Here is a 25,040-nt window from a genome sequence, read left to right on the forward strand (position 1 = left end):
AAGAGGAGGTGACAAACCTGATGTCTTCCTGTCCCACTGGGAGGCTTTTGGACAAAGGCAGGGTGGTACATCTAAGGAATGAAGCAGAGAGATATCTTGCTGATACGCACAAGCAAGCTGCCCGCTGCAAGGGTGGGGAGCACCTGGTCCTTTCCCACCTGATTCTTTGGGAACCATTCACACCTGCTCATGGTTTACATGGATCAGTAGTTGATCCATCTCAGTTGTGCATGTTTCTGGCTGGTGTGAGGCGATGCAGGTCAGGCCCCGAGCCTGGCACCCAGTTGTAGCCTTCCCAGATTGCACAGCCTTGGCAACGGGACAGAGTAACTGCACTGGAGCCCATAGCCTCAAATGGGTAGTTGTCAGCAGGGTATGTGACCAATTTATCTGCGTTCTTTCATAATCTCAATGTAATTATATTGTTTACTTATTTATTTTCTTGTGCTGCCATTGGTTTGTCCTGAGACACCAGGTTCCTGCAGATCACGGTGCCCCTTTCCTCAGCCACTCCGCAGAAGGTTTCTTCCCAGCACCTGCACTAGCTGCCTGCTGCCGTGAGCAAGTGCTGAGTGCTTGCAGTGCTGAGGCTCTGCCTCCCTTGGGTGGTCTTGCATGCAGCATCCAGCAAAAGATAAAAAAGATGAGACATTCATGGAGACACTCTTGCTGCTCTAGCTCCAGGCAAAGCCAGCAGCATGAGCACTTCTGTCAGAACAAGTGACACAGTAAGTTTAGCACAAGCTCACAGGTCACAACAGTGGTTTTTATTCCGTAACTTGTGGGTTGTGCAGGACCTAATTTGCTGTATGTTGATTTTGACGGTACCCCATGTGAGCAGTGCTGCAAGATCAAGGTCACTTGATGTACAGGAGCCCTTATTGCATGGGCGAAAAGACCCTGTCAAAACTATCGCTTGCTGCAGAGCTGTGTATGTGGATAAACAGGCTGGTTTTGTGGAACATCTTATGGAAGCTTAATCTTGTTTATCACTTGGAGAACAAAACTGTCAGAAGTTTTGGACTGAAATTTGTGATGTGTGTGTTTTAAGAAGTTAAACATTTACCTGTCATCTTCCTGCTCCCACCAGTAGCTGCCCCTGCCCCAGCCAGGGCAGTGCTGGTGGCTGGGCAGAGGGGATGCCTAGGTTCCCAACAGAGGTGGCCCACTGCCTCCAAACCTAGGCAAGAAGAAAAAAGTAAATTTTACTTCTGGAAAACAGGCTGAGAGCGACTGAAAGAGGGGGCAGCAAAACTGACCTCCTCTCTTCCCTTCCTCCACCTGAAGGTCAGCCGAGCCCCTAGCAGCAGGCTGCCCTCAGCAAGCTGGTGCCAGGTCCTCCCCAGCAGACCGAGCACCGCTGAAGGGAACCACCGAGTTAGAACTGCAGGGACAGGGGGTTGCTTTGCCTTGTTAAGAATACACTTTAATGAATATACAGCATAATCTCTTCTGCTTTCTTCCCTACTCTTAAATAAAAGAGGGATGGTTTGAAAAATGAGCTGCAGATGCCTTTTGTTGCCAGCCAGGTCTCTGAGATGAGAAGGAGTGGTAATTAAAGCAGCTGCCTGGTACTTTTAAGTCCTTCTACTTGTCCCAGTAAAAGGGTGACATTTGCCCCTAAGTAGTGCACGTGATGTCAACTGCTCTGGTAACAGTCTGTGTAGGAACGGGATCTTCTTCTCCTTCTCACAGAGACATGAGCCCACAGTAGCTTCCAGATCCCTTCTCAGGCAGGTGCCTGCCCTGCTGTAGGCATGGCTGTGCAGTTAGACCCGATTCGACATCCAGGTGACTACGGTGGCTGGTGGTGTTGGGTTCACCGTGTTTTCACGTCACAATTTGGTTTTGTCTCATTAGTAAGAATAAGCAAGCTCAGACATTCTACAGATGACGAAAGACGTGTTGGGAAGATACTTGTCAAGAAGAGCTTTTCTCCCCCTCTAGTCTCACTCCTCCAAGTAAGGTACACATTTTTACGCTCGTATTTAGCTTTGCATAAGTTGTTTTCATCTTTTATGTGGCCAAGTGAGAATTGGGGTACAAGAAATAAGAGTTTTGAATGTGTATGGTTAAAAAAGAAAGATTATTTTTAACTCGGCACTAATGCAGACGTTTTGAAATTCCCTTTCTTAATGGCCAGGGAGATAAAATGAAAAGATCCTTCACTCACCAGCCCGTCTCCCAGCAAAACCGGTGTCTAAAGTTCTCGGGCTGCTGCTAATCCTGGGCTAATGCTGATGAGCAGAGTGTGATGATGAAGCTTTCTTTGAATTCCTGGAGAGTCTAGCTGGGCTGAAAGGCAAGGAATTCATCCTACACATTAGTTGATTTAAGCCCAAGATAAACCCAAGTTGTAGAAACATCTTGACTTGTCAATGTTTTGTATGAAAACAACCAGAAATCTGCCCCTCCTCCACCTGTCACATCTGGTGTCAGGCAGAGGCTTGTCCTCCTTTGGGTGTTGTGTGCTCTGGAATTAGCTCCTGGAAACAGCGTCCTGGGGAGTGGCAGAAGGATGACCTTACCTCTGTGGCATGTGCCAGGGCTTAAAGCTATCAAGGGACACAAGAGCTTCCTTGATGAAGTCACGTTTTGTGTTTACCTCCCTTCACTAAAACAACACTTGGGATCTGTTAATTCGGCAGTGGCAGTCCGGAGGGGCACTGGGAGGCGTTGGGGGGTGATGCTTGTAAAGCACCGGGTACTGGGCAGAGCACTGCAAGACACGGAGTGTTATTGTGTCTGTAATCCCCGACAGCACTTCCTTCGTCCCCTCTTCATTAGGGACTGGTGCAGGTAACTGAGCTGGACCTGCTGGCGGTGTCTTGCCTTTGCTGATGTGAGGGGTGCAAGGTGCGTGGGCTTAAGTGGGCTTCCTCTGACCAGGTGTGTCTGGGGTGGGTGCTAGAGGTTCCCCTGGCAGGGGGAGGGTTGCAGACTGATGCTTTAGTACGAGACAAACCCATCGCTGCAGGGGTCTCACCCACTCTTGAGAAGGTAAGAGCTTGCCCAGAGGAGAAGTTTCTGTTGCTTAAAGTTTGGCTTGTTTCCTGGGGTTTAAAGTTTGGTTTTTTTCCTAGGGTTTAAAGTTTTATGCATCCCTGGGCATACGCCTGTGTGTTGATAGGGTCTTCTCACCTATGGAAACATGGGGGGTGTTGGCACCCAGTATGAAAAACTGGGGAAACCGAGGAAGCCAGACGGCAGCACTGAACGATAAATCTAAGGTTAAACAATAAGACAGAGAGAGGAGCCGCTGCTTGGCTCCTTCCTCTAACTAGGTACGTTCCTTCCTGCAGGAGCTGATGTACAGGGATGTGTCTGAGGGCTGGACTGGGCCAGGTGGCTGGGACCCTGTGGGACACCCTGGGAAGCTCTTTCCCGACCCTCGTTGCCCTGACTCGTGAGGTTTGCCAGATCGCGCTCTCAAACCGTTGGCACCTGGAGCAATGGCAATGGGCCTATATTGGCAATTTCACTAATGAGCATCAGTTCTTCCCAGATGCTTATTAAATATATCATTTGCTACAGAGGCAAGTCTTTCTTGATGAAAAGCTCTCTCCATTTTCTTGGAAAAACAATTGGTTAATGAGCTGGTTATCGAGAAATGCATTTATTTGTCTTTAACTGCATGAAGAAAATCTGCTTCTGCAATGAGAGAGGCAGAGACCCAGTGTGAATCTGGTCACGTTTGCTCTAGTGAGAGCACCCAGTGCTTTTAATCTGGAGAAAATATACATGTTTTGAATGGAAAGCCAAGGCCTCTGCCAGACATGCTTGGTCTGAATCTGGGCATGCTTGAAAGCGTCAGTGAAGTCCACCTACAAAGTGATGGCAGCCTTGCTGATTTCAAAGGGAAAACGAGCGGAAAATTGACTTTGCTGAACAGTTATACATAAAGATGTCTCCCCAGAAAGCTGTCCTTGGAAAATGTAAGGCATGAAAGAGCCTGTGGTTGAGTGTTGCTGGAGACCCACCACGAGACTGGGCGGCAGCACTGGCCGAGGCAGGGGATGGGTCCCCCACCCCATGCTCTGCAGCAGGGGTGGCTCAGCCGCAGCCCCAGGTGATGGTGGGGCTGGGGGGGACGTGGCTCTGCCCTGTGCTTTGGGAACCCCCAGAGGAGCCCTGTTGGGATCTCCACTGGCTCCCCAAGGGCCCTTTTTCTATCTAACCAAATATAACCAAAGGGCCCTGGTGGGACTCGGCTTTAAGAGAGACGTGCAGTGGTGAGGAGGGTGGAGGTCTGGGTGGCCAGGAAGGAGAGGAGGGGAGGCTGGGCAGTCCCTCCCTCCCCTGCGAAGCCTGCTTTCTCTGGTTTTGATAGGAAAGGAGTTGAATACATAGGGAGACTTCCTTTTCTATCGTTCCCTCATTTTCATGCTTTTTTCTTCTGTTTCCCACCCTTCTCCCCAGGGTAAGTGTTCTTTTTGCTGCTCAGACCAAGTGTTTCTGAACTTACATGAGACAACCAGCAAGGACGTGATCAGCCACCAGTAAAGAAACCAGCTTTAGGTATTGGATTAATATTCCTCTCCTTTTTTTTTTCTTTTTTTTTTTTTTTTTTCAGATTTGTCATCATGAGCCTGTTGTTGTTTGAGTCCATCTGCATTTTCCTGCTTTCCCAAGGTATGTTTAAGGTCATCATTTTGCATCGGTGGTGGTTTCTGTCTCGGATGCTTCCCTGTCTCCAGCTAGAGTTCCTCATTCTGAGGAGTGAGAGCCAAATCAGTTCCTCTCCGGGAGTTTTATGGATAAACCTCTGAAATATAGTTTCTCACAGGAGAGGAGCAAATTATACCTGGAGAAACAGCTTTTCTGAGAATTTGAACATGACTGATTTGTATGTGAAGTATCTAGTTGATACGGGATAGTGCACAGGTGTTTTTTGTGCTTTCTGTGTCCCTGCTAGAAGGAATTTTGTCCCATAGTTACACTGCTGTGTCACCAAATTATTTTTTGTAAATGACATCTAGATAGCAAAACTGTTTTTGCTGCTGTAAGATTGAAGCCTGCAAGTCTGTCTTTTTTCTTTTTTCTTTTTTTTTTTTTTTTAAAGGCAGGTTTTAGTGTTGATGGTGATTATCTGTTTGATCCCACAGTTTTACTGGTGTTGGGTGTACAAGAAATTCATGCTGACCGGAAGATGATCAGCAAGATCTCAGCTGCTGGCCAGTGTAAGTTTGTTTCTTAACGCAGGTATTTTCTGTTTTCTGAGTTCCTTCTTTATTTGCTTTTCTTCTTTTTCTAATTTAGTTTTTTTGATTTATTGGACCCCATTCAGTCCATAAAGTCCCCAGCACAGCGTTGTGGCTGCTTCTGCCCTAGCCCCGCTTTCCCCCTCACTGGTATTAGCTCTTCTGGGATGCTGACCTACTCTGTTTTTCCCAGATTGGCTATTTTCCAGCTGGCTGGTGTTTCTGTTGGTTCCTTCAGAGCTTGTTTCAAGCAATACTGATTTAAGGAGCTGTGCTTAGTCACAGCCTTGATCAGACCTCCCGTGTGGCTAATTTGTTCAGGCTGTAGAGCCAGCACCAGCCACGATGCTGTGAGCAGGGACGACTGGGCTCTGGCTGGCCACAGCAAACCATGCTCCACAGCAAACCACAGCTCCCTTGATGTACGTGCAGTCGGTTACTTTACATACTGGATCGTGCATTCTCCTGTGAGATGTTATTTTCGACTGTCTCTCTGCCAAGCGATAAATGACATTTTTTTCCTATGCTGGGCATGCCCTCCAGCCCCATCCTTTAGCACTGTATGTCCAGCTCAGACTTCCCATCCTGGTTTTGGTATTTTGTCATTGCATAAAAATATTTGTCATATTTTTTCAAATCCCCTGTTGTATTTGGATGTTTCTCACTGATGCACATCACCAAGAGCCCTTTGGTGGGCTGCAGCCATCCCCCTTACAAGTCCCTGCAAAAGAGCTGCATTGCTGCAGCTGTGCACCTGCAATACGGAGATTCCTGCCCCTCACACTGCTGAACTCCATACTGGGCTGGAGGCACAGCAGTTTTCTCTGTGCATGCTTAGGCAGGCAGCCGGAGCCAGTGACGGTGGGTGAGCACCCGGGCTGTTGCATCTCCGCTTTCAGCTGGGCTGGGAGGACGAGGCTGACAAGCCAGGAGGGTGCTGGCAGAGGGGCCGTGCTCCGGTTTGTCCCCAGGGCAGTGCTGCAGGGCAGGGCTGGTTGCCCTATTAGAAGAACCAGTGACCCAGAAGAAAATGCTTTATAACTTTTCATCTCTCATATTCTGGTAGTAGAAAACCCTAATTATAAATTCAGATTTTTCTCCACATCATTCCTGCTAGCAAAAGGTGGTAGTAATGGGGATAGAGAAATGGTTTGGGTCGAAAGGAGTCTTAAAGGTTGGTGTGCTTGCTCCCTCTGTTGGGCTTCTGGATTCAGTTTCCCTTGAAGTTGGTTCTGATAAATGCTGCTGGTGTGTAAAATGTCTGTGTAAATCCTTTGAAAATGTCTCTTCAGAGTCTGCAGGCTACCTTTTTTGAATTATGATTTATTATTGTTTTTGTCAGTGAAATTATGGGCTTCCACTGCAGCATAAGCACCTCAGGAACTTGTACTTTGGAGCAGTCATGTTCGTGTGGGTAGGGGTGATACAGGGACACATCTCTGAAGACAAGATAAAAGGCAGATTTTTGTTTATCTCTTTCTCCTAGTGATGCAGTGCTCTGCTTCCTTAGATGTCCTTTTCCTCTTGGACAGCTCCTACAGCATTGGCAAAGGAAGCTTTGAAAGGTCTAAGCACTTTGTAGGCAAGCTCTGTGATGCCTTGGACATCCGTCCAGACAGGGTGAGTGTCAGAAATGTCTCATTTTAGTTTTTAAGCGGCTTGGCAATGTGTGGAAAGGTCAGTGATAATGTGCTGAGTGAAACTGCAAAATTCAACCTGCCGTGGGGTCAGAGGATTTATTCGGAAAGGTGCAGTGGAGGTTTGTGAAGCAGTGGTATTGGAGGACACTTGATTCCTCACAGGTTTTAAGGAGTTCCATTTGGACTTGAGAAAAGACATACTCTTTCAGGTTAAAGATTGTGATTTGGTTTTTTTTTTTACTGATTTTTATTTTGGTTTGGATGCTTTTGATCTTTTTGTTGTTTTTCCCTGGAAAGTTGCAGAATTAGTCTCTGGGAAGTCAATCACCTTACACACAGATGTAAATGATAACAGTAAGCTTGCTGTGCTCCTCCTAGAAGGTCTCTGTTCCAAAATAAGCCAAAAGGGCAGAAGGGAAAGAGTTCATTGCAAGGCACCAGCTGCATACTGCGGTGTCTAAGGATCTGCATGCTGCCATAGGTCTCCCAGATATGATCACCATGCTGCCCACCTGCTTGTGTTCAGTGCACTTAATGCTGGTGCTCACCAGAGAGAAGAACATAGAACTGGCCAGCTGGGATTGTCAGCTGAAGTCCAGGCAGCTGGTGTCTACAGATACCTGGTACAGAACATGTTAGGATGACAGAACAGGTGTGGATATGCCGAGTTTTTTCTTACCCACTCCTGTTCTGGACCTTGGCTCAAGTCAGCATCTGATTTTGGGTGCCATGCGTCTGCAAGGAGCGATGGGAGCTGTGCTGCTGGAGCCACTGTCTGGGCTCCCTCAGGTCTTACCCACTCCTGGAGCCACCCTTGAGGCACCTCTGGGCCTGCATGACACATCCCAGGGTTTCTCTCAGGGGATTTCAAGCCAGACCCAGCTGTGCATCCAGTCCTACATCATGCTGTCCTAGCCAGGGGCTTTGGAGCAGGCTGGGGTAGTTGCTGTGCTTGATTCCCTATCAGAGCATTTCCAAATAAATGTCAGGTCTTTGGGAAGGTTGTGGCAGGGATGCAAGGTCTCTGTGTAGCAGGAAGAGGAACCTGACACAGGACAGAGTGTGGGTCTGGGCTTGCTGTGACTTTGAGGACCCCTAGTCCATGTCCGATTCTCCAGAGAGGTCTGGGAGCAAAGGAACAGAGGCAGGTCTTGTGTTTGCTCCTGGTTCCCACAGCAGGGATGTTTAGACTTGTATCCAGAAACCTCCTCCAGACCGACTACCACCATTGTTCCAGGTCCTAAAATGGAAAGCTGCTGCTCTGCCCCTGTTGCAGGGTCCTGTGGAAGCTGAAATTGCCATCCCCTTCCTGCATTTTCTCACCTAAGAAATCTTTCCCCCTGCAGCTCTGAGCTTAGGCGCAGCACAGGAAGCTTTCTGCAGCTTGGCAGTGATGGTAAGGAGTCACAGTGCGTGTGTGAGGCTTTGAGAGGTGCTAGGTGGCTCAGGGTAAACGAGCATTGCGTTTTGTGCCTCAAACTGAATTGACTGAAAGTAGAGGCTTCCATCTAGGAACCAACTGCAAAGCAGGCTTAAGCAAAAGAATTTGTCCATTCAATGCTTGCAGATTGGATGGGTCAGTTTTTTTCAAAATACCATTCTTCTCCTTGTCTTTCTCTTAATCCTCATGCACACTGGACTGGAAATCAGTTGCCTTTTCACCTTTGAAGTCATCACATTCCATAAAACTTCTTATAAGGCTTCAGTGAAATATTCTGGATGTGTTGCCCAATACAAACAACTCAGTCTGCATTTTCAACTATGGAAAATGGTTTTAGAGGAGATAGTGGAAAAATAATTGATTTGTGTTGCCTGTTGTGCTCAATGCCAGAGGGAGCTGCTTTTAGTAATGGAAAGATTGCCGGCACGATGTGTAAATGGCTTGGTATAAAAGGTTTTTATATTTATAAGCTTATGGTCCTTGAGGCTACTAGCTGCTCTGAATGGATAAATATAGGTCTTGAGCTGCCTGTAACTGCAGCAGAGGCTCCTGTTGTTTGCAGATGAATTATTTTTGCCTTGTTTGTGGTCGGTGTAGGTAATGACGTGGTCTGTGCTCTTTCTGGATGTTCATTTAGAGTGCCAGTGGCTCAACGTGGAAAACGGTTTGTCTCAGTATAATTTAGTCTTCCCAAATCTGTAAACTGATCAAACTAGTAAAACTGTCTCATAGACACCTTTCATAATCTTTAACCTTTTCTTTTAGGTCCACGTGGGAGTGATACAGTTCAGCTCAATTCCCCACCTTGAATTCCCACTGGATTTGTATCTAACCAAACAAGAAGTGAAAGAGAGTATCAAGAGGATTATGTTCAGGTCAGCTTATTTTACAGCTTTTCTCTTTTTCTGGGTTATGTATGATATCTGGACCGAGAGTTTTTTTGAGGTCCAGACATCTCTGCCTCTGCCATGCATACACCAACATGATGCCCCTGGGGAGAGCAGTGGATGAACACTGTGATCCATAATCCACAGTCTGCTAAAAATGCGCAGCCTTGTCTGTCTTTGTCATTGAAGGCTGATAGAGGAGAAAGTTTTCAGTGTCCCACTATAACGTGGCAAATAAGGAGGAGTTTTCCATGACCCTCCTGGCAAGTTTTTCTGGCTGTTTGTGCGAGGCAATGGGTTATGTCCTTCCAGGGAAGAGCAAGCGTGGCATTTCCACCTGGCTGAGCAAAGGCAGGACTGGGTGCATTTTCATTTTTTGGTGGTTACGATTTCCTTTGTTCTGCCTTTGAGTTAGTGACAAATTGCTGGGCCCTAGGTATCTGTGCATGCGTGTCTGCTGAATTCAAGAGGATCAGGTTTTCAGACAGAAACATTTTTTCTTCCTGAATGTTAAGACTTGGATGTATTCCCATGACCTCAGGAAATGGAGCCAGAAAACAAAAGCAGCACTGTTCTTAGAAACTCTCAAAATCCAAACTTTTCATCTCTGAGAAATACGTTTGGACCTACAAAGGATCTAAGAACCACCCCAAAATAACACTTGTTTTGATGATAGATGAGGTACTGATATGGCCTGCGGGTGTCTGCTCTTTCTTCAGCTGATGTGTGTTAGGGCTAAAGGTTAGATTGACATTTCTCACGGGTGTCTGCTGCTCTCCACATGATGCACATATTGCAAGCAAATGTGATCACTTCCAGCTTTTTCAAGCAAGATCGATTGGCTGGGGTTTATTGTATTGCTTCCGGCCAGTTAATCAAATCAAGAAAACCTCTCACATAAAATTACAGCAAAATCTTACAGGAAAACAAGATACACTTCTCTTTGGCTGTCGCTTGAATATCTGTGAGAGCAGAGAAAGCAAAGCAGTGTTTGGTGTCTGGCACTGAAATTCCTTGATGACAACACACGGATGCTGACAGATCAAACGGAAATAATGACCTCGTGCTTGGATATTTCATCTAGTTTAGATGAAAAACTGACATTTAAAGGTCGATAATAGTTACGTATGGATTCCAGTTGGCTTCCAAAAAACCCAGGTGTTTGATGTCCCGGTTGAGAGGCTTCTTGATGTACTTCTGACGAGCCTTTGGCCAGCGAGGCATTTCCTGATTTCAGCCCTGTGCTTTGGGCATAGAGCTGGGAGCACTGGGAAGGAGGCAGCACTGGACTGAAGTGAAGCTTTTGTGATTTATTCGGAGACTGCCGGTCTCTCTCTGTGAATCCCATCCAAGTAGCTTTTGAATTCATGGGCCAATTTCAACGAAATCTGGCAGTAATCTCGGAAGTTAAGTTTCTTACGGATTTCTCTCATATATGAGTCAATGGCTGGTTACAGGAGAGAAACCTTCTTAGTGCTGTTTCTGAGAAAAGGCAGCAGGTAAAGTCCAGATCTCCTTCGGTTTCAGAAGACTCTTACTGGAGTACTGCCCTAAACACACACCCACTGCGTCGAAATCCAGTGAACCTCCAAATGCAGATCGATAAGAAACTGAATTTAATGAGGTTTGGTGCAGAGACTCTTTATTCCTTTTTTTCTAATCCTCGGGCCTCACATGGGCACAGCTTACAGAGTTCATCAAGATTTAGTCATCAGACTGACTGTGCACAATTTATTTTCCCTGACGCACAAGCACTTTTCACTGGAGTGTTTGACAGCTGCTGACATCTGGTCAGGAGAAGTCAGATTTGGACATGCTGTGAACACGCAGTCGTCGGGTGTGCTTTGAAATGGTGGAGTGCAGAGGAGGCAGTACTGACAGAAAGAAGTTCAAAGCAAAAAGGCCCGGCAGGTATCGAATTAGAAAGTTTCTGTGGAGGTCAGAGGGTAGATGAAAAATAATAAACCTAGGCATGATCAAATGCTTTTCTAGAACAAGCAAATTGGATGTCAGGTGCTAAAGTAAATGATGGATGTTCAGAAAGCGAATGGGGTGTGTTTGTGTCAGCACAGCTGATGGAGAATGTGATGCCTCCAAGGAAGGACTAACACTTGTCGTTTGGTTCCCCTTGCTTGCTCTGGACGACAATAAAAGCAGCTGTAAAAGGCAGTCATGGGAAGTGATTTATACCACAACTCCTTGGATGGAGTTAGAAGACAGCTGGGAAAGTCTCCTCCAATCTAGTGGCTTCATTATCAACAGGTCTGGAGTGTGTTCCCAGTGAGCTGGGCCCTCTCTGTTATCAAATGTCCAGTTGGGGCCGGCACATTACAGACCTCTCACGTTGTGCAGATGGCTAACTATCGAGAAAGGAAGAGGGAGACTCATGTCCATGCAGGATTTACCCCTCTGAGATAAGCAAATGTTTAATCCTCCAAAACCAAAAAGAGAGAATGTGTTGTAGGCAGGGATCAAAGCTAGTGACAGTAACTGAAGAACTTGCAGCGTAGGTTGCCCTTGTTTTTTTACAGGGGGAGAAAGGATTTGCCCAGTGTGGTGTGATGTAGCAGGGTCTTAGCCTGGTGACAACTGGGTGGGGAACGTAGGTGGTTGATGTGAAGCTCAAATGGGTTGCATCGAGCAGCTGGCAGCAGGGGCTGAGGTGCCTGGGTAGCCTGAGTCTCCAGGTGCAGGGGTGGGTGTGGAGTTGGGGCAGCTGGGGCTGATTTCACCCAGCCACCTTGGGATCCAGCTGCACAGTCCAACAGACCTCCTCTCCAAGGTCTCCGTTAGGTTACCCATGGCTTTTAGTTACATAAAACTTCAGTGTTTGGCTCAGAATGTAATCGTTCCTGTCTCAGCCCGACAGAGATCATAATTTTATCTATAATTTTGATGACATTTCATGATTCCTAGAACGTGGAGCCTAGCCTTGAGTAGGCATCTCTAATAGTCACTTAAAGTTATGTCTTGAAAACAGAGGAGGACAGTCCCTGCCCCATGGAGCTCACCAGCAAGAAGTAACAACTAGAGTGAATGTGGTTGTTTCTGTGGGCTGCACACCTTGTCCTTTCCCTCCTAGACCTCTGTGTATGTATAGCACTCCCCGTTTTATTCCTTTCTGCTTTTTTTTCAGCACCCTTTGTGATGAGGGGCTCCTTCCCAGTTCACATCCCATATGCCATCGCCAAAGAGACCCTAGTGCTGTGCAGACACTGGCCATAACCCTCCCTGCCTGCAGTGAGCATCTCTTCTCTTGGGTGCGCGCTGCTGCCAGAGGGACCTCTCTGTTCCCTCCCAGGGGCTTTTTGCTGGTGTGCAGCATACCTCTCAGACAGACGCTCTGGTGTAGATGGGCTCAGCAGGGCAATCAGGCTCTTAGGTTAAGGAGGCTCCCAGCAATTCTTATTCTTTATTAATCTCACAAGAAATGAGTCTCAGGATTTCTAAAGCATCTTTGACTAAAGCTGTTCCCTGGCAAGCTTAACTTTTTTTTTTCTACTAATACTGCATTCAAGGTTGCTTTCCTTGGGAGTTACTGCACGGCTGCAGGGCTTGATGTTTGCTGCTCCATAACACTTAGCAACAAACCATTTACCTGCTGATTTATGTCACGTGTCACCACTGGAATGTGCCCCCTTTGGCACCTGAGTCCTGGTGTGGGTTTAGTACTTTGCTGCTGAGAGGATTGCTGGGTATTGAACTAACCGCTTTCTACCTCTGAAACATTTCCTTCTCCAGGGCAGAATTTGAGGGCAGTCAAAATATGGAGGTAGCTGGTTCCTTGCACCACCAGAAACTGCTTTTGTGGGGCCAGGGAAGGGAATAGATATTTTGTGGGCAAGGACCTGGGATCAGTGGTCAAACCTGCCTCTGTCATCTTTGGTCCAAGATGACGCTTCGTTTTCATTCCTTCAGAGGTGACTTGGACATCCCTCCATCCTGCTCCCCAGGCCCACGTCTCTTCAGGACCACCCCATCAGTCAGCTCTGCAGAGCAGATTTTCAGACAGGATCACCTGACGCTTCTGCAAGTCTGTCCCTTCATCTCTCAATATCCTGTTCATTTGTAACCAAAGGATGGCAGGACTATCTTCATCCCGCTTTTTGAGTTACATGTACTGGAAGAAGTTGTTGATGGGAGAGACCCCCAGGCAAGCTCCGTGATAGCCTAGACCCCAGCCCCGAGGGCTCCCAGGCTCTGCCAGTGCTTCAGGACACAGCTGCAGTGCAGGCCGTATGAGGAATAAGGCAGCTTTGGGCATCTGAGCCACAAATAAGCTGAAGTGAATAACCTGGGCCACGTTTTAAATGGCCTTGTGCTTCTTTCAGGTGATCCCATCTCCAAAAGGAGCAGTGACAGGTACAGCTTATGTGAATGTCAGTGGCTGATGCACCTTCTCTGCCATACTGGTGCTGCTGGCAAACAGCCTAGCAGATGAGAGTGTTGCTTTTAACTGTGTTCAGCATGGTTTTAGACAACTGAAGCATCAGGTGGCTTTTCTTAATGTTTACTTTCCTCATGTAAAAGGTGCTGGTGAAGCCCTGAAGGAAGCATGCCTTGCGTTCATTCAGTCCTTCTGAGTTTGCAGGGATACACTAGGAAGCTTTCACCATTTGTCTTTCAAGGAGCTTTACTACAGGACAGACAAATGACTTTTTGTAGAAAAGCAAATTAACCTGAAGGTCAACCAGAGAGGAAAAAGGCAAGGACCCCCTGCACACTGTGGGACTGCAGCCTGTCAGTGACAAGCTGGGACGCGTAGCTCTGTGCCTTAGCTCTTGGCCTAAGAACAGCAGAAGGACCTGTGGAGGGTGAGGGATGGTACATGACAAGAATTTATAGTGTGTTTATGTGTCCAGAGAAAGGAAATCACTTTGAAATGCTGGTCATTGTTCGTTTTGCCCATTTGTACTGTGTTTCTATCTGGAGTACAAGAGGTTGTTGTAAAACAGCTTTTCCACACAACTCTTAAAGAAGTGACTGCAGTTTCCAGGTGGAAAAACAGAAGCAGTTGAGCTGGAAATAAAACTCAAATACTCTGCTCCAATGTGCACCAGGAGTCTTCCAGAGACTACTCTGGGTTGGAGAGGAGGGAGGCAGGAGGGAGCAGATGGGATCTGTGGATAGGAAGGTGACGAGAATGACAGGATTAGGTATCTCTGTAGATGTACGGTGTGACAACAGGCAGAAATATGCTAAGTTCCCCATTACCAGAGGGTGGAAATTTGAAAATCAAATGGTAAATTCAGTAGCAGGAGAAGAGCTTTTATTTCGGCTTTTCTGATTTTATATCCCTTCTTTCTAGAGGTGGGAGCACAGAGACAGGTCGGGCTCTGAAGTACATTCTCCACAAGGGATTCCCTGGTGGCAGAAACTCCAGTGTCCCCAAAGTCCTGATCATCATTTCGGATGGGAAGTCCCAGGGCAGTACCGTGATGCCTGCAAAGCAGGTGAAGGAGAGACACATCACGGTTTTTGCAGTGGGAATAAAACTTCCAAGGCAGGAAACTTTCTACGTAGTGGGAAATAGAAGCCCAGCTACCCAAATAGCAAGTCCTACTGAGCGAGGGATGATTTTGTGCTAGATATGAGTTTTGGAAAGAGGCAAGGGGGATTTGTGGGCTAATGCAGGCATTGAGGAAACACTAATTTGGTGGCTGGTGTAGAAGGGCCAGAGCTGAAGGAAGCTCTTCCACTGGGGAGCTGTGCTGCTGCCTCAGAGTGAACACACCACGATCTTGAAAACTGTTTGAAGGGTGTTACGGTTTTGCATCAGCTCTCTATTTGCTGCACAGGGTTTGTTTTGATACTCAATTCTTTGGGGATGACTAAGCGGTTGAACGCCCTCAACCCTTGCTTGGCAGGTGGGAGGAGCTGCACGTGCTGGCTAGCGAGCCCATGGAGCAGCACGTGCTCTTTGCTGGAGATGCCAATGATGCTGCCAACGGCCTGTACAGCACCCTCACTGGCTCTGTCTGCAGTGCCACTGCTCCAGGTAACCCCTGTCCTGGCTCCGCTTCCGTGCCCACGCTTTGAGCTTGGACCGTGTCACTGAGTGAGAAAGACGAGGCAGTGTCAGAAAGCGTACAGGGGAATCGGCAGGTGTAGCACTTCAAGGTAACCCGTTCCTGGTGCCCAGACTGGAGGGATGGCATGCTTGCCACCTCTGCCATACCTGCGAGCTGCAGGATCCTAAATTTTTCAGTGTCTCAGTTCACCTCTGAAAATGGGAATATTGGCCCTTGCAACATCATGGGGGTAGAGGGGTAAACACTGTTGTGTTAAATCTTCTAATGAACTTGGCTGTGTATTAAGAAGAGGCCACCAAGGGCTTGCAAGAGATAGAAGAAATAGAACTATAGTTGTCCAGAGGTAGAAGAAAATCAAATGCATGAATGATGAAGGCACCAGAGGGGCTGAAAAATAGTCATTGAACCCTGAACTCAGCAGTGTGAGGTTTATAGCAAAGCAAAGGAGGCTGAATAGTGAGTACCCCAGACAGCGGGGTAGGCTGGTGAGCTTGCTGACAGAAAATTTCTCTTCGGGGTCTCATGGAGGCTCTTGAAGCATTGCCTGCTCTGCCCTTGGGAGGTAGGTAAGTAAGACTAACCCGTTTCAGAATGGCGCTCCGCTCCCACACAGACTTTGTATTTTCAGGCAGCTGATCCTAGTTTGCATTTGTTCTTTGCGACAGGCTGCAAGGTTGAATCCCACCCTTGTGAACGCAGGACCCTAGAGACCGTGAAAGAGCTGGCTGGAAACTGCGTGTGTTGGAAAGGCTCAAAGCAGCCAGATGCAGTGCAGGCTTTGCTGTGCCCTTTCTACAGGTGAGATGGACACCCACGTCTCTAAAAGTGAGCAGGGCTGAGAGAAGGGAGATATACAGTAATGAGGCTTTTATGTGACCTTGACTATTTGTTGGGATAAAGATCCATTAGAAGATTAATGCAAACATGGTCTCTAGACCTAGGAAGAGGCTTCCCTGCTCTGACCATTGGCTGATGTGAGAAGCAGAGGGTAAGAGGAGGAGCTGAAACAAAGAAGCAGAAGATGATTAGCCCAGGAGCACCATATATAATAAAAATGGAACTGGGCTTAGTTTCCTACTTGCTGAACCAAGGTGCTTTGGAGTTTATACACCTCTGTACCGACTCTGCTGCAGAGGGTTTCTAGGTCTGGCTCCCTGTGTTGGTGCTAGCTCTGTTTTTGTCTACTCCGGCTTTCTTCCTTTCAGAGAAGCCCCTTTTGCTTTGCTTGGCTTCCCTGGGGGGCTTGGGAAGGACTTTCCTATGGAGAGGCTCCAGTCACTGGCAGAAAATCGCATCCCCCCCACCCCCAGTCACAGTGCGGTGAGTTGCGTGAGGGAAATGTCGTCTTGCTCTGGGAGAGGAGGCTGGAGCTGAAATCCAATAAAGCATGTCAGATCTTTCAAGTAATATTGTCACCGCTGTCAGTACAGCAGGAGAAATGCCTTAAAAATGAGCTGTGAAGGGAAAGGCGGCTTTGTGCTCTTTGCTGATAAAAATAGCTGAGTGAAAGTGGTGGTGTACAGAAATCGGTCGGGGGAATTGTTTTTCCTTTGAAGGGATGCTTCCTGTGTTTGTTTTGATACTAGGCAGAGTGATGTTTGAAAAGCACCCCAGATCTGAACTGTGCATCGATGACCTGCTGCATAGATGTACTGGGGGATGATTGTATGGAGAATTTCAGCCATATCCTAATGTCTGTCAGCATTTCCAGATACTTGTACCTTGGAGCCAACGTGGGAAAGCAGAGCAGCTTGTGGCTTGCTTGCAGCATCCCAGAAGTGATGATTTTGGCCACAGCTGCTGCAAGTTTGAGCAGCCCCAATTCAGAGCACTGGAAAATCAGTGGCATAGTAAAATTGTAGGTATTAGAGCAATAGAAACCTCATTAACAGGGATGAAAAAAAGAAAAAATCCTCTCACTGGCAGGAAGCAACATTAACTGCCTTTTGACCTGTGGCAAATATACGCTTCTGCTCTAGGGTTTGGTTGGGGTTTTTTTTGTCACCTTAGGGCAGGGAAATGATGGAGGAAGTTGAAAAATTCCACTGTGAGGCACAGCTGAGGGCTGAGGATTTCTTCATAGTCTAAACCTTGCTTGTCCAGTAGTTAATTGGGTAAGTTAGGTGCAGAGTTAATATTGAATAAGAAATTCTCTCTTCTGTAAAATTTCCTTTTTATTCCAATTTAGAGCAAAAATTTTAACATCTCTTCTGTAGCAACTAAAAAAATTAATAATTTGGAGCCTTAAAAATACATCTATAATCTTTAAATGTAAAATATTAAAGTAGAATTCAAAAACAAGAGTAGATTCGATGAAATTATGTTTTTTCTTCTGCCATCCCATTCAGAATGGGCATTTTCTTTTGAAACTTGTTTTGAAAAATTGCATTTTCAAAGGAAATTTGTTCCATTGAAAACACAGTAAAATCAGCCTCGAAGATACCTTGTTAATCTTCAGATTCATAATAGGTTTTATTCTTCCTGTTTCAGGTGGAAGAGAGTCTTAATAAAACACCCATCCAGATGCTTCCGAACGGTATGTCCAGATAGGACTTAGCCTTTTAAAAATTATATTTACAAAGCAGGAAAGCTAATAACTGAAGAATAAAAAGATGGGGGGTAACTTCTAGAAATTTTGTTCTGTGTGAGAGATTGTGATCCTTAGCAAGAAGTTGATGATATGTCTATTTTTTTTTGTCTCACGGATATCTGTGATCGGAGTTCTTTTGGATTAAAATATCTCCCCATCATTTCTCCTTCCACTTGAGGAGCCAGTTAATCCTCATCTGCTCTTGACCCAGGGGCAGAGGCTTGCACTGCTTCCTAGTGCCAGTGGGCAGTAAGATGCCTCCACTCCCATTCACTTGGTACCATGAACATCATCAGTTTAGCAGGGAGCCTGACGCTTGCTGATTGCCAGCCTGGTTTTGTGACTCTGGAAACAGCTATGGTCCTTCTGATCTGCCCTTAAGCCCACCTTTTTGCTGGTTCAGGTGACAGTGGCTTTGTGAGTACAATGTTGTCCAAGCAGCGGGCTGGACTCTGATCCCTTTGGTGTCAGGGTGAATCTGGCAGGGCTGTGTGGCCTTTAGCAACCTGTATGTACCCGAATGCAACTGCACTGGTGTTACTCCAAAGCAGAGGAAGGAGGTCGGTCTGGTTTGCTGCCTTCACCGCTGCCCGTTGGAGAGCCATCCAGTGAAACTGCCGTGGAGGTGAGGGCGCACGTGGCCCGGCCTTAGTTCAGACTCTGCAGCAAGAGGGGCGGAGGTGTGACCCCTTTCCCAATGGCGATGCTCACACTGCACGGGATGGGAAGGGGCAGGCTGCCTGCTGACTCCCTGTCTTTCCCTTCCCTGGTCCCCTTTAGACCCTTGTGACTCCCAGCCATGCCAGAACGGGGACACGTGTGTCCCAGAGGGGCTGGACAGATACCACTGCCTCTGCCCGGTGGGCTACAGAGGAGGCATCCACTGCGGTAGGTGGGAACCTGTGCTCTTCCTTCTGGGCTGTGTCCTGCCTTTGCAGCGCCCCTTGCACAGCCACGGGGACGATGGGGTCGGGCTGCAGCCACCGGGCTTTTCTCCGGGAGACAGGCTGAGCTTGCTCATGCTGGTTATGGCTCTGTCAGGCCCAGTGGCTGGGTCGTGCTGCTTAGAAACCTCATGGGTGCGGGCAGCACTGATTACAGACAGTGTCATACCTTGTGTGGTGTGGTTTCTAAATGCAGGTGCCAGGTGAGCAGGAGAATAGCGAAACTGGGGGAGGCACATAGGTGTGCCTGTTGGTCCCCTCCCAATACACATGGGCACAAGAGGGACTCCTGATTTTGGGGGTGCGATGTAAGAAACCCAGGAAGGTCCTGATCTTAAAAAAATGCCTTGTACTTTCTTCCCCCTGAATCAAGACTCGCACTTTAAAGTGTCTCAGGGTGTTACAGGTGAGGGTCTGGTGCTTTGACTCTCTCCTTTCTCCAATACACGATACACTGAAACTTGGGTTTTCCCCAGAGTACTAAGAGAGTGGAGTTGTAATTTCTAATTTGAAGTTTGCCATCCAAAAGTTCAGGGATCCCCCCAGACTCCCCTAGATACCTCCTGTCTCTGAAGGCTTATGTGGCATCCAGCCAAAATAAACCTGGCACGATTGTCCTCCAGCTCATGACATGTCTGGCAAACCGTTTAGGTTACTGGGCACAATGTCCCTTCTCCACACCACAGGGCTTCCAGCAGGCCCCAGCTGGGGTGCCTGGCACACTTGTCTTGTTGCCCTGTGAATGATGAATTGCTGTCTCCCTTTTCAGCACCAAAGCTGAGCCTCCAGTGTGGTGTGGCTCTCCTTTTCCTGATGGACAGCTCGGCAGGGGTCACGCTGGAAGGGTTCCTGCGCTACAAGGCGTTCCTCAAGAGGTTCCTCCAAGCAGTGATGGGCCAGGACTCACCAATGAATGTGGGGGTGGCCCAGTACGATAATGATGTCAGGATACCCATTGAAGTGGGCCAACACAAGGATGCGTTCAGTCTCATAAAGAGCATTGATGCTTTGAATTTCAGTGGGGGAGGAACCCTGACAGGCAAAGCCCTGCAGTATATTGCACAGCACGGGTTTAGGAGCACCCCAGTCTCTGCAGACATACAGGATGATCTGCCGCGTGTGATTGTCTTGCTTACTGACTCCAAGTCCCAGGATCCAGTGGCAGAAGCTGCTAAGAACGTGAGGGACCAAGATCTCTTCTTGATTGGTGTGGGCAGCAGCCTCATGAGAGCAGAGCTGACCAAGGTGACTGGCAATCCAAAGCAGGCAATTCTCGACTCAGACCCCCAGGACCTGTTCAACAGGATCCCAGAGCTGCAGAGGAGAATCTGCAGTGTGGACAATCCTGAAGGTAAGACAACCTGTGATTAGTTTTATTTGCAGGACCAAATCCTTATCTCCAAATTGAGAGGGAAGAATTTTCAAATATCCACATAAAAGCTCATGTCTGTGCAAAAAAAATGTGCACTTTCTTCAAGACCTCAAGTCCTGAGGGCCAGTCCCCAGCTGGGAAAAAATTGATTCTGATGCCAAGTTTGAAACAGTTGCATGCTGAGTGTGAGTGACAGTGTCTGATGGACAGCTTTTCAGAAAGGATTGCAGTCCTGGGTTGCAGGCGTTAGTGGTGGCGAAAGTGCTTCTAGTTAAAATGCCATGCTTTGTTTCTCGTTCAAAATAGTCCAAGTTTAACATCTAGCTATTCGCTTTTGTTAATGTTTTAACCTGTTTGTAAGATCAAATGAAGAAGCATGTTGAGCTTCAGCACAATCAAAGGTCCTTTTAATCTCTGGGCAAGCCCGTGGCTCCGTCAGGGTTAGGAAGAACTACAGCACTCTCTCTTTGAGGTGACAGTTTCTACCTGGAGCTTTTCAGTGTGCTCCTTTTCCAGTGGTATTTTCAGCTGTGTTGTTATAAAAACAAGCTACTGTACCATGAAATTAACTACAGTGCCAAGGATGAAGGGGAAGAGGTGGCAAGGTTCAATGAGTAAGGGTAATAACATATCATTTCCTGAGACTGAATTGCTGCTTTCATTTCATGCGCAGGTAATCGCTGTTTGCACTAGATAGGCTGGGAGCAAGGGCGATGTAAAGATAAGCCCTTCATTCAGTCTTCTGCTCCCAAGTACAAAACTCATAACAGAACCATTGTCTGTGAGAGAACTTTAAAAAAATTATGACTCGTGATAAAAGTATTTGAGAAACAGACCCTGCCTCTGGACACCTGGAATATTGTATTTATTCTGAGGCTCAGCTGAAAAGAGACCAGGAAAAAAACCAATGATCCAGATCTAAGAGAAAAGATCCCAAGCATTAAATATATATGAATCTGATTAATGGAAATACAGGCTCTTGGGATCATCAAAGGGTATAATCCCTGAAGTGCAAGAAGCTTATTTAAGATGATACTGTGTTAATGGTAGGCTTGAGTTCAGAGAAATGGTGTCTGGGCAAAACAGCATGATTCTGCCAAACGGGGACTGCAAGGTTACTCTGTGGAGCAGCCATGGGGGGAAGTGGTGGATGCAAGGTGTGAAGTAGAGCACCATGGAAAAGCTCTCTTCCAGCACCTGGAAGAGGAGTGGTGTGTCCAAGAGATCTGGCTTTCATTGCCAGCAGCTCTACCAACCTACAAAGAAAGCAAAAGTGTGCATCCCTGAGGATACGCTGTCAGGCAGGACCCCATCTGAGTTGTCCTGTGATGACAAAAATGTTGTTGAACCCAACTTGCCTCCATATAAAATTAACAGGAACTGAAGACTGAGTTGTCTCAGATCTAGGATTTGACTTCAAAAAACCTGAATTTCAATGTTAATTTTGCCAGTCTTAGGCGTAGGTTGAGAATTGATGTGCACATACCATTATCTGTACAGGGAGAATGAACACAGCATGTGCTAAGCTGTACTAACCACCCTGATGTATAGGGATAGAATTAATATTCTTTCCTTCTCCCCCTTTTCCTACTCCCTATGATTTTTTGTACCGCAAAGGGCAAGGCTAGCAGTTCCAGCCTTTCACCATGTAGCTGTTCAGCAAAGGAATTTCACATCCTTACCAACGCTGTGGTGATGTTGCCAGCAGACTGGAAGCAAATTTCTCTGGGATGCTGCTACTTAACCTAATGTATGTGCAGCAAGGCAGCATGAAACACTTGTCAGCCCTGCTGACAGCTGAGCCCTGTTAAGAAGGTTGGGAAAGCTGTAACATACTTCATGAGAACAAGGTTAATAATGACTTGGGCCATGGTTTGCAGGCTTTTCTCTCAAACCTCCTAGAAAAGAAACCCAGAAATTTTTCCTGTGTTGTTTTCTATTCATGCCATCCCTGCTTTCCACCTGACTTCTTATCCTTGCTCCTCTTTGGTGGAAACTCAGATCCTCTCCAGGGCAAAGTGGGGTTTGAACTCCAGGGGTGTTTGGGGTTGTAAACTGCTTGGAGCAGGCATGTGTCTTGCTCTGCACTGGCAGTGTCTGGATGTAAGGGGCTCAGAGGTGCTTATGTGTTCAGTACACAGCTCTGAAGATGCTAAATTTTGCTTTTCTTTGATATGCAGCCTAACACGATGTCACTCTTTTAAGCTTTATTAAGAATATTCTCCTCCAGATTAGAACATGTAGCAAAGCCGTTCTTCATCCTCTTCTTTAGGTTAAATGCAGAGGAGTTTGTCCTCTACAGCAAGACGGGTTTGTGAGCTTGCACCCTCTGCCATGTTAATGTGGTTTTCCAATCCCATTAGCCCTAGATGATGTTTTTTGATGCCTGGGGTATATAGTTGCTGTTATTTGTGTAGCATTCCTGATGGACATGGGTCCTAGCTATTAATGCTCTGTAGGGGTGCCTGAGCCTGCTGTCCTGCTTGTGTTTGTTGCAGAAGCAAAAAGCCCCGTGAACCTGTGCAAACCCAACCCATGCATGAACCAGGGTGTATGCGTCCTTGGGCCTGGGAGCTACCGGTGTGAATGCCACGGCTGGGAAGGAGCTCACTGTGAGAGCAGTAAGGATCAGCAGATGGTGGCCACGGCAGGTGTCATCTGTTCTGCCTAGCCCCTCTGAACGGGTCCCACATCTTCATCTCTTCCTTGAGCAGAGGTGTGGCTGTAACTCTTGGGTAACTGTTTGGTGACCAGGTCTTGGTGCTGATGTGGCCTCTGTCACATGGGGAGTGGAGAGGTTTGGGCTGCTGAAGGGAACAAGGGCTTCTGTCAAGCAGCTGTGCCCTGTTTTATGCATTCACTAAGCAAGCTGACTGAGAGGAGCCCAAGAAGGTCTAATAATTTTGGTATTCTTCCATTCTGTTCTGTTCCTTTTTTCCCCCTCTGCCCTGCTAGAAGAAACAATCCCTCCTTGACCCTGGGGTGGAAAGCTCTGGCTCCCTTTTAATTGGAGGGAGTGTTTCTGTTGGAGCATGACCTCCTCCCTATTGCTTTCCATGTCTTCCATGGTGCAAAAGCCTCCCCTTTGCCTTACTCCTCCTCAGCAGAATAGCAAAAGGAGGTGGTGAGCTCCCGGCTCCCTACAGGTGGTCTGTGCCCATAGTGAGAAGCTGCCAATTAAGTGGGTTTCCCCCTTGACCAATATTCTGCTCTTTACCTGACCCCAGGAGTTATGCCTGTCAGCTAAGGCCAAGAGGTGCTTGGTGGGTTGTAATGGGCTGAGCATGAGCTTATCCCTTGGTTCTAAAGCCCCTGTCCCACATCTGTGCTTCCCTTCTGCAACAGGAGTTCTCCGGGGTAATTCTCCAAGATCCCCAAGTCTTCCTCTGCACTCCCATGTGTGATGGAGTCCAAGGGGTTTGCGGCATTTCTCCAGGGTCCCTCGGCACACCAAAAGGCATGTGGATCAGAGACACTGACACAGATGTGCAGAGTGCTCCAGTTCTCCGTCCAGGAACACTTACTGCCACATGCAGGCACGATCCAGCAAGCCATCACTGTCCTTGGCAATGACTGAGTTGCTCCAGCACAGGGACTGTGCTGATGCCGTTCCCAGTTCCTGCACTGCACAAACTGGGCTTCCCAGTGTGCCCTTTCTTTTTTAATCAAAGTAAATATTTGTGTTTAAGTATTTATTATTGGCATTTTGCATTTCCTCTTCCAGATTCTAGTGTCATGGGATAGTTTTTTTGAACAGACTTCTTTCTTGCGAGATCTTTGGGGTGGTCTAAAAATGTGTACAAGTCTGAGCAGTTCTGGAGCTCCTGCTGAAGGGGTGTAATGTAGATTACACACTGGCAGTCCAGTGCTGGAGTGAGCGGCATGTTACACGCAGGAAGATTAGGAAGAGGAAGCAGAATTGATTAGGAGTGTCTATTCTGTTTTGTAAGTTGTCCATGCTGCTTTCTTCTCTGAATTTATTTGGAGTGATTGAATATGAATATAGTTTAGCTTCATAGGCATTTTGTAGCCATGTAATTCTGATAAGGAGGGGTTTGAAAAGGATTGGTTTTGCAAGAGCATTTAATGGTTTATTCAACTCCAAAGCAGTGCTGTGACAGTGTGCGTTGCTGTTTTTCAGTGGGTGCGTTGACTGGTTTTCTCCTAGATTTGATCCAGGTCAAATCCAGTTACCTGTGCTGCAAACACCCCAAGTAAGGGCGGTCCCCCAACTTTGTTTGCAAACAAAGGTCTGACCTGTTGTAGACTCTGGATGAAGCTATGGTTTGTATCATCCTGCTGGTCTTTGGACTTTGGTCTGTCTGCTTTGAAGTTGAACTCCATTCTTCCCCTCCCAGCCTCACTCTTGTCAGCCAGCCACAGTCTGACCTGGAGGGGACAGGACCAGGACAACCTCCTGAGCAGCTTTGCATGGGTGCTGGGAGCAGAGCGTGGTAGGCAACGTGCAGGTTAGAGGAGGAAGAAGCTTGGACCTCTCCTCCCAGATCTTAGTCACCTTTTCCTTTCTCCTCCTGCTGGCCACCTCTTTGCTCTCTCCTTTGCTGGTGCATATTTTTCTTTTATTCCTTCTTTTTAGCCCATTCCAGGTCAGGTCTGACCTTGTCTTTTTGGTACTGTTTCCACGGCTCAGAGCTTTGTCATGTCACTTTGCTCTCCTTGTGGAGCTGCCTGGGGAGAACAGGGTGCTTGTCCTGGCCTGAGCACAGACGGTGAGCATTTCTGCCTCCCCTTGTTTTAAGCTGATCTTGTCCCCAGCACAGCAGTGGTCTCTCTAGCACAAGCTGTGCCTCTGGTGGGCTGTGATGGTTCACGTGTCTCCAAAGACAGTTTGGCCACATGCCTGCACCCTTCCGAGCATCAGCCTCACGGGATCCCTGGATCAGTTTGCCCAGGAAGCTGTGAAATTTATGCA

At 47.3% G+C, this 25,040-nt stretch overlaps 1 protein-coding gene across 1 annotated transcript; it reads left to right on the forward strand.

The window, feature by feature from the left end:
* Nucleotides 1–1,687: 1,687 nt before the first annotated feature.
* VWA2 (von Willebrand factor A domain containing 2) lies at nucleotides 1,688–23,800 on the forward strand. The gene is made up of 13 exons (XM_080403378.1): nucleotides 1,688–4,632; nucleotides 5,106–5,180; nucleotides 6,688–6,821; nucleotides 9,048–9,157; nucleotides 14,478–14,672; nucleotides 15,037–15,167; nucleotides 15,867–15,999; nucleotides 16,407–16,521; nucleotides 17,692–17,737; nucleotides 18,572–18,679; nucleotides 19,505–20,086; nucleotides 22,606–22,728; nucleotides 23,453–23,800. The coding sequence occupies exons 1-13, from the start codon at nucleotides 4,584–4,586 to the stop codon at nucleotides 23,509–23,511; spliced, it is 1,860 nt and encodes a 619-aa protein (XP_080259504.1). The 5' UTR covers nucleotides 1,688–4,583; the 3' UTR covers nucleotides 23,512–23,800.
* Nucleotides 23,801–25,040: the final 1,240 nt, after the last annotated feature.

This window comes from Falco punctatus (assembly GCF_963210335.1).
Source record: "Falco punctatus genome assembly, chromosome: 9".
Lineage (NCBI taxonomy): Eukaryota > Metazoa > Chordata > Aves > Falconiformes > Falconidae > Falco > Falco punctatus.

Excerpts from the sequence above, each read along its gene's own strand:
- VWA2 (XM_080403378.1), top strand. The coding sequence starts at position 4,584 with ATGAGCCTGTTGTTGTTTGAGTCCATCTGCATTTTCCTGCTTTCCCAA. Across the intron at positions 5,181-6,687 it reads GATCTCAGCTGCTGGCCAGT|TGATGCAGTGCTCTGCTTCC; the intron begins GTAAGTTTGTTT and ends TCTTTCTCCTAG. Across the intron at positions 16,522-17,691 it reads CCACCCCCAGTCACAGTGCG|GTGGAAGAGAGTCTTAATAA; the intron begins GTGAGTTGCGTG and ends TTCCTGTTTCAG.